Raw genomic sequence first — 11,346 nt, 5'->3', positions numbered from 1 at the left:
CCAACGTTAGTAACATAGGTGAGTGTCACTAACGTTGGCTCATCATCCTTTCCTCCACGTTAGCTTCCACGTTAACTAAGTTAACGTGGGAGTTAACGTGGCTCATAGTGGCTCATTGTGGCTCATTCCAACATTAGTGACAAAGGTGAGTGTCACTAACGTTGGTGATTATTTGCTTTCTCCACGTTAGCTTCCACATTAACTAAGTTAACGTGGGAGTTAATGTGGCTCAAAGTGGCTTAGTCCAACGTTAGTGACAAAGGTGAGTGTCACTAACGTTGGCCATTCTTTTGCATCCCAACGTTAGAGTCCACGTTAATTAAGTTAATATGGCCCTTAACGTGGCCAATATGAGCTTGGTCTAATGTTAGTGACAAAGGTGAGTGTCACTAACGTTGGCTCTACTTTCTTTTTCCACGTTAGAGTTCACGTTAACTTAGTTAACGTGACCCTTAACATGGGCTATGATGGCTTCGAGGACGTTATTGGCGATTACTTTTCTCATTAACGTTGCAAGCTAACTCCCATTCCACGTTAGTGGTCACATTAGTTAGACTAACGTGGCTGCTAACATGGTTCTCTCTTGCTTCCTTTGTCCTGAAATCAAGCAATAAAGTGCATCAAAGTTCTAATCCTCATCATGAGACATGCATCATCCAATTTATCATTTAATTCATGCAAAATTCTTATGAAATCATGTAAGGTGCACCATGCTTGCTTGAATCAAGATATAAGTGAAATTTTACCCAAAACTTGCTTATTTCCTAAGAAAATGCATGAAACTACCCTAAAACAGTAAAGAAAAGGTCAATGAAACTGGCCAAAATGCCCTGGCATCACTCACATCTATCCACTCTTCCCCATACACCCCACCTACCTCCAAAATTCAAAGTCTTTTCCCTCCTAAACCTAACCCTAATGGCCGAAACCTACCCTTCCCCCCACCCCTATATAAACCCCTCAACACTAATCCATTTTCACACATTACAACCTCCACTTCTCCCCTTTGGCCGAATACACCTTCTCCCTCCATCTCCTCCATTTTCTTCTTCTTCTACTACATTCTTTCTTCTTTTGCTCGAGGACGAGCAAACCTTTTAAGTTTGGTGTGGTAAAAGCATTGCTTTTTATTTTTCCATAACCATTAATGGCACCTAAGGCCAGAGAAACCTTAAGAAAGAGAAAAGGGAAGGCAAATGCTTCCACCTCTGAGTCATGGGAGATGGAGAGATTCATCTCAAAGGTCCAACAAGACCACTTCTATGAGGTTGTGGCCAAGAAAAAGGTGATCCCTAAGGTCCCTTTTAAGCTCAAAAAGGGCGAGTATCCAAAGATCCGACAAGAGATTAGAAGAAGAGGATGGGAAATTCTCTCTAATCCTATTCGACAAGTCGGGATCTTAATGGTTTAAGAGTTCCATGCAAATGCATGGATCACTAGAAACCATGATCAAAGTATGAACCCGAATCCAAAGAATTGGCTTACAATGGTTCGGGGGAAATACTTAGATTTCAGTCCAAAAAATGTAAGGTTGACGTTCAACTTGCCAATGATGCAAGAAAATGCATGCCCTTACACTAGAAGGGTCAACTTTGATCAAAGGTTGGACCAAGTCCTCATGGACATATGTGTGGAAGGAGCTCAATGGAAAGTTGACTCAAGAGGCAAGCCGGTTCAATTGAGAAGACCAGACCTTAAGCCTATAGCTAGAGGATGGTTAGAGTTCATCCAACGCTCTATCATTCCTACTAGCAACCGGTCTGAAGTTACTGTAGACCGTGCCATCATGATCCATAGTATCATGATTAGGGAGGAAGTGGAAGTTCATGAGATTATACCTCAAGAACTCTACAAGGTGGCTGACAAGTCCTCCACTTTGGCAAGGTTAGCCTTTCCTCACCTCATTTGCCACCTCTGCAATTCGGCTGGGATTGACATAGAGAGAGATATCCTCATTGACGAGGACAAGTGCATCACTAAGAAAAGGATGGAGCAAACAAGAGATCATGGACCTCAACAAGAGCATGAGGAAATTCCTCACCACGATATCCCTGAGATGCCTTAAGGGATGCACTTTCCTCCACAGAACTATTGGGAGCAAATCAACACCTCCCTAGGAGAATTAATTTCCAACATGGGACAACTAAGGATGGAACACCAAGAGCACTCCATCCTTCTCCATGAGATTAGAGAAGATCAAAGAGCTTTGAGGGAGGAGCAACAAAGACAAGGAAGAGACATAGAGGAGCTCAAGAACACCATTGGTTCTTCAAGAGAAAGAAGACGCCACCCTCACTAAGGTGGACCCGTTCCTTAATCTCCTTGTTCTTATTTTTCTATTTTTCATTTACTATGCTCTATGCACTACAAGAAAAACACCCATTTAGGTACACTTGAAAAGTGTAGCCAAAAATGAAAAAAAATGATGCCTTAGGCTACGGCTACGCTTTTTGGGCTACGGCTACGCTTTTTGGGGTGATTCCTATTCGGCCGTTGCCTATTCTCAAAGGCTACGCTTTTCAACACTACTACATCACTTGTAAAGCGTAGCCACATTGTATACCATAGCTACTTTTTATAAGTGTAGCTTTAGGTCCCTCTTTTTTTTTTTTTTTGTATACTATAGCTACTGTATATAAGTGTAGCCTTAGGTCCCTCATTGTTTTTTTTTATTTTCTATATATATATATATTCTAATAATTTTTTTTAAAACCTAATATTTAGTAATATGATTATATATATAATCCTATTTTTTTAATTAAATTGGTCAAAAATTATAAAATAAAAATAAATACATAATAATACCATACAATATTCTTTAAATAATAAAAATTATCCTTTAACAAAATATATTTATAATGAACTAAAAATATTGAGATGATCATAAATGAGTATTCATACATCTCACACTAAATTAAATATACCCATATCAAAATATACATTAGACCACTTAGAATTTACTACTAATAAACTATAAAAAACCAAAATATTGTATTCTACATAAGTATCTTCTAATAAAAGTTATTAATCTTCTGATAGAAGAGAAAAAAACAAATTGATGCCAAATAGAGCACCTAACATCTGCGACTGAATTGAACATATATTGAAGCAAATTCTTGGCTTCTCCCATTGAGCGCAACTGATTCCGGCGTCCTCTATTCGTAAAGGCCCACTCTCATTTTTTTGCCTTGGAAAGCTGAGAAGTCATTGCCACAAGTTAATTAGATGATATGCTTAACATGCCATCAAAGAAAAGAGTGCAGGTGTCTCCATATGTCAGGGATCATTAGTGACATAGTAGTAAAGTTAACTTACCAACTTGACACATAGTGATATCTTTCAAGAACTAAATTGAAAGTATTGAATCTTTAATCAGTTTAATGAACCATATCGACTTATGTGTGATTTTTGATAATCCAATTTTAATATTATCTCGTGAATCAAGTCACGTGAGACCAAATAGGTTAATTGACACTACTTACCAATACCTTCAATGATAGTTTTTCATCACTTAGAATAGACAATTTGCTTCCGAAAACTAGCTTTGATACATCAGGTGCCTTTGATGACCTGCATTATTATCCAACAACTCATATATTTTGTCACTTTCTCCTAATAAAGGAAGAAACAAATATGAATGATGATGATTCATTAGTTAATAGTACCTAGTTTCATCAACACAGAAGGAAGTAGAAGTAGAAGTAGTAATAGTTGTAGTAGTTGAGGTTCCATTTCCATAATTTGAAAGACAGAAATAAATTGGTGTTAGTTCAGAAAGTTGGTCATTTGCAATAGCCAAAATGCCAAATGGTCCAAAAAATATGTCCAACTGAACAACAAAAAATAAATAAATAAAAATCAGGAAAATGTAAAGTAAAACCATGATTATTGTGAGATACAAGTTGTAACAATACAAGCAATAACTATGGAAAAATCCTGTGTTGCAGGGCCAATGTGTAATGGCACTACTGTGCCAGGTTTAACCAATAATTCCTTAAATTCATCACTGCTAAGTCTCAAGCTCTCTATTTCTTCCACTGGCCATTGAAGCAAATTAGTTCCAGTCTTCTTGTCATACAATACTGTTCACGAAATAGTCTGATTCCAGCAGCCAAAACACAAACATTTGTGGATTAGAGATTCTTACTAATTAAAGTAATTTACCCATCAATATATAAGATCAAATTACAATGTGTCAAACTTTTAAAGTTGACTTTTTGTGCTACTAAAGTACTTGTTTTCTATTTTCTTTCTTTTCCTTTTGAATTCAGGCATTATCATATTGAAATTGGTACAGTAGGTCAGTAGCACATGTTTGAAAGTGCCATTTGAAACTTGAAGTAGATTCACAAAAACCAGGACTGAGAATTATTAGATAAACATTACCAATCAAGAACACATAACACAACATAAGGAACCAAAAGAAGATAAACATTACCAGACACTTAACATCGATAACACGACATAAGATCTTCGACGGAAGATCGTATTTGAGAGAGAGAGAGAGAGAGAGAGAGAGAGACTACCTGGCACCAGGGAAAAGAGGACGAAGAGAGAACAGTTCAGCCATTATAGCACCCATTGCCCACATGTCTAAATGAGTGACAGAAAATTCAGTAAATAAAATGGTACTTATCATCACTCCAAAGAGTATTAATTTGATCATTATCGCTGTTTAAAGCATATACTTACCAACTTTGGAGCTATACAGATAAGATTGAAGTAGCACTTCAGGAGCACGATACCTAACAGAAGCCAGCGTACAACTTATAAACTGCACAATACACAACTGAACAAATTACATACAAAAGTTGAAAGCACTTACCACCGTGTGGAGACATACTCAGTGTAGGGTGGTTGTGAACTGATCTCACGTGCTAGGCCAAAATCAGAATAGACCATAGTATAAATCTCCATTTGCTGCACAATAACAACTTCATTAAAATGTCAACCTAAATGATTCATAATTGATAGACAAAGCTAGGTAATTCTTGAGAAGTTTGAAAAAAAAAGCTAACATACTCAAAAAGCATGTTCTCTATTTTATCATATAGCACATTTAACAAAGGATTCGGATGCAATGATAAACGTACCAGGCTTCAGATAACGGTGGAAGTATCCCCACTGGTGCATATAAGAAAGACCTTGGAAAACTTGAAAACACCAATTCCTAACTTCACCCTCAGAAAACATCTTCTCCCTGTCTTTCATAAGTTGGTACAGGTTGCATTCCTAAATCACCCAAAAAATTGAAACATCAATTACTGGACTTTGCACAAGATGATGCAGACCACATCTAATGAGGAACTGGCCACCCACCATGTACTCAAAAACAAAGTACAGAATGTCACTTTCTCGAATAACTTCCTTTAGCTTCACAATATTTGGGTGGTTCATTTTTCTTAGTGACTGCAAACCAAGAGAAATTGAAGTAAGTTATAAACAGAAAATAAAAAGCCATATAGCGATAATGTTAGTCCTCACAGCAGTGGCCATGGTTGCAGCAAAACAGAATATTCAAATTGGATAGGAATTAAAAGAAATTACAACCCTGGGATTCAAGATAAAGTAAGGACTAGAATTAAAATCAGAATATGGAAACCATAGCGGTGATAAAATAGAGCATACAAATTCAATCTAATCGATGGCAGCAGCGGTGGCGGAGCAGGACGGCATGAGAGCAGACCTCGCCCTTCTCCCCCTTATCGCGTTTCTGCTCCTTTGTCTTCCGTGCATCGCTCATGCTTTCCACTCTCCTCTGCCCTAATCAGCGTTGACTGTGTCTGTGGTGACGAAGGCTTCGGCGGTTACCATGAAGTGCGGCGGCGCGTCGGTGGCCATGGAAGCACCGCGACAACAAGGCGTCACCTCCGTCCTGCGCGACGCTCCTCCTGATTCTCCTTCTCTCAGGCACGACTCTTCCTCTCCAAACGACGCGATGGCAGTGACAGCACCAAGTCCCGCGGCGAGATGGCGACGCGGCGAGACACGAGCGGCGGGCTCCAGGCCGGCGGTGGCGGCTCGCGAGGACGACGACAACGAAGCGGCGATGGCCAGTGGCGCCGGCGCAACCTTCCTCTTCTCTTCTTCCCCCTCGGTTCTCTCTTTCTCTCCGCTATCCCTTTTCCCTCTTTTCCTTTTACTGCTGCTGTGTCTTAGGTTGAATTAGGAAGAAAGGAAAACTGCTGCTGTGTATTGGTCAGAGAAGGGAAACTTTGGCGGTGGCTAGGTTAGAAGGGGTTAGGGCTTTTTGGGGATTAATTTAGGAATTAGGGTATAATTTGGGACAAAAGTGAAATTAAAAATTTCGGGTAAATTGGGGTTTGGTCAATTTTAATAAAATTAAAGTATATTATAAAAAATTAAAATCTAATTTGCTCTTTTAAAATTATTTTAAAAATACTACTTAATTATTAATTTACTAATCAGTTTTTAATCAAATATTCTAATTTTAAAATTAGAAATATAATTTATTTTCTGTTTATAAAAATTAAAGTATTAAATTCTAAAATCTCAATTATTTAACTAAATCGTATAAAATTCTTATTCTTTTACAACTGTTAAGTTGTATAATTTAAATATATAAAATTATTCAATAATTATAAGATTAAGTAAAATTTTCAATTTAATTATCAAAACTTGATTTAATTACTTTTAATAAAATAATTTCTAAAAATAAAATTTTTAATGAATATATAAGTTGAAATTAACTCGTAGTAATATTTTTCGAAAATTTTGGATCTTACATCTTTTTTGATGGTGAGAGGGTTTCTGAAGGCTACTAAGTGTGAGTTTTGAAGGGACAAAAATTTGACTAAGTGTGTGAGTTTTCTTTTGAGAAAGTGAGGAAAAAAATTTATCAAGTGTAAGCTTTTGGCTTTAGATACATTAGGCATCACTTTTAAAGTGCACCCAAAACTTAATAAATAGGCTACCCTTGAAAAGCACTCTCTTTAATACAAAAATTGAACTCGTAGATATCAATATACGGCTACGCTTTATAAGTGATTTCTATAATACCTAAGGCTACACTTTTTAAATGATGCCAGAATTGTGTTTCCTTTTCTTTTATAAAAAGGCAACACTGAGAAAAGCGTAGCCTATTCTATGAATAGGCTACGCTTTTCAAATGTAGCTTAAAAAAAGTGTGGCTGAATGGGTATTTTTCTTGTAGTGATGTTTATTTATGTTTGTGTCTTTACTATATGATCATTAGTGTTTAAGTGTCTATGTCTTAAAGCTATGAATGTCCTATGAATCCATCACTTTTCTTAAATGAAAAATGTTTTAATTACAAAAGAACAAGAAGTACATGAATTTCGAATTCATCCTTGAATTTAGTTTAATTATTTTGATATGGTGACAATACTTTTTGTTTTCTGAATGAATGCTTGAACAGTGCATATGTCTTTTCAATTTGTTGTTTATGAATGTTAAAATTGTTGGCTCTTGAAGAATAATGAAAAATGAGAAATGTTATTTGATGATCTGAAAAATCATAAAAATGATTCTTGAAGCAAGAAAAAGCAGTGAATAGAGAAAAGCTTGCGAAAAAAAGAGAAAAAATTGATGCACGGAAAACTTGTCTCTCAACAAATCTCCCTTCGGCAAGCGTACCGAAGTTGTCGTCAAGTAAAAACTCACAATAGAGTGAGGTCGAATCCCACAGGGATTGATTGATCAAGCAACTTTAATTAGAAGAATGTTCTAGTTGAGCGAATCCAGGATTTGGGTTGAGAGTTGCAGAAAATAAAATGGCAGGAATGTAAATAACAGAAAAGTAAATGCTAGAATTAAAGTACTGGAAGTAAATGACTAAAAATAAATTGCAAAATTGTAAATGGGAATGGGGGATTTGCTCATAAAAGTAAATGGCAGAAATTAAAGAGAATGGGTAAGATCAGAGATGGGGAGTTCATTGGGCTTAGGAGATGTTGCAATTCTCCGGATCAATTTCATTTTCATCTCTTCCTCAATCAATGCACTCATTGATCTCCTTGGCAATCTTAAGTGATTGAATTACAATTTCTTGCAATTCAATCTCTAAAATCTTGATCAATAGCCAATTCCTTGGTCAATTGCTCATGAGAAGAGATGAAGTATGGTCACTGATTATATTACATGCATTTCCCAAATCAAGTATTGAGAGGGTTATAGTCACATACCCATCCAAACCCAATTCGGTCCAGCATGAGAAAGCATTTCTAGCTTGATCTCTTCATTCCTCTTTCAAGGTTCAAAAGAGATCCAAGTTTGAATAGCTTCTCTTCCAAGATAACTACTCAATTGGATGAAGATCGAAAGCTTTCAAGTAAAATCAAGAGGAAAGATAGAAGAAGAATAATGAAAATTAGTATTGATCCATCAATTTACAACAGAGCTCCCTAACCCAATGAAAGGGGTTTAGTTGTTCATAACTCTTGAAAATGAAAACAAAAATGGAGAATACATCATAAAACTAGAATTTGCAAAGAAAGTAAAATACAGAGAGTAGTTCTCTTTTTCCCAGCCTCCAGAGCTTCTTTACAATTCAAAGCTACTCCTATATATACTACTCTTCTCAGCTTCTAGTTTACTCTTCAAGTCTTGGGCCTTTGGATCTTGAGTTTGAAGCAGTTCTTTTCTTCATTTGGGCTTGGCTTTGCTTGCAGAGAGAAAGTGCTAAGTGGGCAGAGATTTCAGCTCAGGACGTTAGGGGTGTTAATATTTAGTGAGAATATAAGTTCGAGAACGTTAGTGACACTTAACATTGTCACTAACGTTCCAATGCACCCCTTTGCCTTACGTTAAAACCCACGTTAACTAGGTTAACGTGGCTTTTAACGTTGCCTTGTTAATCCTTCGAGAACGTTAGTGACACCCAACATTGTCACTAACGTTCCAGTGTGCCCCTTCTTATTTCACGTTAAAGCCCATGTTAACTAGGTTAATGTGGCTTCTAACGTGGTCCTTGCCAACCTTCGAGAACGTTAGTGACACTCAACATTGTCACTAACGTTCCAATGTGCCCCTGGGTCTCACGTTAGAGTCCACGTTAACTAGGTTAACGTGGCCTCTAACGTAGCCATCTTTAGCCATCCCAACGTTAGTGACAATATTGAGTGTCACTAACGTTGGCTCATCCTTCATTCCTCATCCTTAGCTTCCACGTTAACTAAGTTAACGTGGAGGTTAACGTGACTCTTGGGGGTTGTGTGGTTGCTTCAACGTTAGTGACAATGTTGAGTGTCACTAACGTTGTCGACAACTCTTCATCCTTTACGTTAGTTCCCACGTTAACCAAGTTAACGTGGGAGTTAACGTGGTACTTTGCATCATAGGCCAACGTTAGTGACAATGTTGAGTGTCACTAACGTTGGCTTCTCTTCCCCCCTTAACGTTAGAGGCCACGTTAACTAGGTTAACGTGGCTTCTAACGTGGCCACTTATGAGTAATTGCCAATGTTAGTGACAATGTTAAGTGTCATTAACGTTGGCTCAACTTCTCTTCTCCACGTTAGAGTTCACGTTAACTTAGTTAACGTGACTCTCTAACGTGGGCATTGATGGCTTTTTGAGAATGTTATTGGCAATCACTTTTCTCATTAATCTTGCAAGTTACCTCCCATTTTCTTGCTTCCTTTTTGGTCCTGAAATCAAGAAATAAAGTGCATCAAAGATCTAGTCCAAGTCATGAGTAATGCAACAAAATATTTGTCACTAAACTTATGCAAAATCCTCATGAAATTATGTAAAATGCACAATGTATGCTTGAATCAAGGCATAAGTGAATATTTACCTAAAACTAGCCTATTTCCTAAAGAAATGTATGAAACTATCCTAAAAATAGTAAAGAAAAGGTCAGTGAAACTGGCCAAGATGCCCTGGCATCACAACACCAAACTTAAAGCTTGCTTGTCCCTAAGCAAGTACTGGAACAAGAGAATGATGAATGGAATATCCAGAGGAATGAGTCATCCTTGTGGAAGTCATATTACTGATTTTATGGTGGTTTCATGCATAGCAACTTAGGTTCATTCCATTACTGGCTTTCAGACCATTATCATGTCCCTAAACACTTACTTTTTTTATATCTCATGAGACTTTTATTCATTGATCCTTTTATTGTTATTTCAAGGGTTATTTGTGTTATTTAGGCTAAGTGCTCTGTAAGGGGGCAACTCTTTAAGATAAGCTTTCAACCAACACTCCCGAACCAGTTGGTTCAAGGTGCTAGGTGTTGAAGCACCCCTAAGGACTTACTCCCTCAAGTCTCTCCCCCATACATACACACCACAGGCATATAGTTTATTTATTTTCTTTTCTTGAGACCTTGGTGTCCAGCACCTCTTTGGGTTACTAAATGCTCTGTAGTGAGGGTTACTCTTGATAATGGATTTTCAGCTGATAATCCCGGGTTAGTTAACCCATGTTACCAAGTGATAAAGCACCCCTAAGAGATTATTCATCCAAGTAGATCCCTCACACAGGAGCACCACAGACACTTGCCTTAATGGTAAAACCATTGATGCCTAGCCTTATTGCTTACTCTTTTTCTTTTGTTTTTCACTTCCATTGTTCTTTCCCTTTTTTCTTCTTAGGATCTTGTTATTAACTTAGTCTCATGAGTGTATTCAAAGCATGGTATTCAGGATAGATAGTTGTCCTCCTAGCCTTGTGGTTGAACCAACTTAGCTAACTTATGACTACCCCAAAGATTCATGAATGCACCTCCACATTAGGAACCCTACTCTGGTCTTTTAAAAAGATAAACATTCTCTTCTTTAATTTGATTCAAAAGGGACAAGCTTACAAGTAAATAAGGGAATGATGCAGTGACATTTAAACCAGAAATCATGGACCTATTCAGAAGGACGATTTAAAAGACAGAATTTTAAAAAGTTTAAACATAACATGGAAGCAGGTTCTATTTCATACAAGATCTTCCTTATTTAAAGCATATAAAACAATGAACTAAAAAGAACTCCACCACCTTTCATTCATGTGGATGTCTCTGCTCCCCTCCTTGCTTGTCCTCATTGTGTCTCTCTTGAATGCTTGTGCTTCCACTTCCTTTGCCTTTTCCAAGCAGCTTCTTCCAGAAACCACCATCTTCCATCTTCTTCTTGAGTGTCTCCTTTTGCTGTTTCACCATCCTCTCTTCTTGTTCTACAAAATCTTTTTGGACTTCATCATATGTAGGGATGGCATAGTGTAGCTGATGCATATTACTGGTCACGTAGTTCAACTTGGCTTGAGTATTTACATAGAACTCCTCCCTATGTAGTTGCCTCCCTTCATTGAGTACACTGAGCTCATTGAAAGTTTTCATTTGGGCTATCTGCCGCTGGTTGAGTTCTTGCAAGT

At 37.4% G+C, this 11,346-nt stretch overlaps 1 protein-coding gene across 2 annotated transcripts; it reads right to left on the bottom strand.

Annotated features, from left to right (window-relative positions):
* Positions 1-3,903: 3,903 nt before the first annotated feature.
* Positions 3,904-5,734, bottom strand: LOC112786816 (cyclin-dependent kinase F-4-like). Of its 2 annotated transcripts, XM_025830184.3 has the most exons (7): positions 5,629-5,734; positions 5,320-5,409; positions 5,094-5,232; positions 4,826-4,920; positions 4,693-4,745; positions 4,527-4,593; positions 3,904-4,098 (listed from the first exon to the last, which is right to left on the bottom strand). In XM_025830184.3, the coding sequence occupies exons 4-7, from the start codon at positions 4,915-4,917 to the stop codon at positions 4,026-4,028; spliced, it is 285 nt and encodes a 94-aa protein (XP_025685969.1). In that variant the 5' UTR covers positions 4,918-4,920; positions 5,094-5,232; positions 5,320-5,409; positions 5,629-5,734; the 3' UTR covers positions 3,904-4,025. The 2 variants fall into 2 exon arrangements, 1 of the variants encoding a protein (XP_025685969.1); XR_011878378.1 differs by lacking the exon at positions 3,904-4,098.
* Between the last annotated feature and the right edge of the window lie 5,612 nt (positions 5,735-11,346).

This window comes from Arachis hypogaea, chromosome 20, assembly GCF_003086295.3.
Source record: "Arachis hypogaea cultivar Tifrunner chromosome 20, arahy.Tifrunner.gnm2.J5K5, whole genome shotgun sequence".
Taxonomy (NCBI): Eukaryota; Viridiplantae; Streptophyta; class Magnoliopsida; order Fabales; family Fabaceae; genus Arachis; species Arachis hypogaea.
This window is presented reverse-complemented; position numbering and strand designations above follow the sequence as displayed.

Bases quoted from the DNA above. Each gene is read 5' to 3' on its own strand.
- LOC112786816 (XM_025830184.3), bottom strand. From the start codon at position 4,917: ATGGAGATTTATACTATGGTCTATTCTGATTTTGGCCTAGCACGTGAG. The intron at 4,746-4,825 runs GTAAGTGCTTTC...GGCTTCTGTTAG, and splicing joins GAGTATGTCTCCACACGGTG to GTATCGTGCTCCTGAAGTGC. The intron at 4,099-4,526 runs GTAGTCTCTCTC...TGCTGGAATCAG, and splicing joins CCTCTTTTCCCTGGTGCCAG to ACTATTTCGTGAACAGTATT.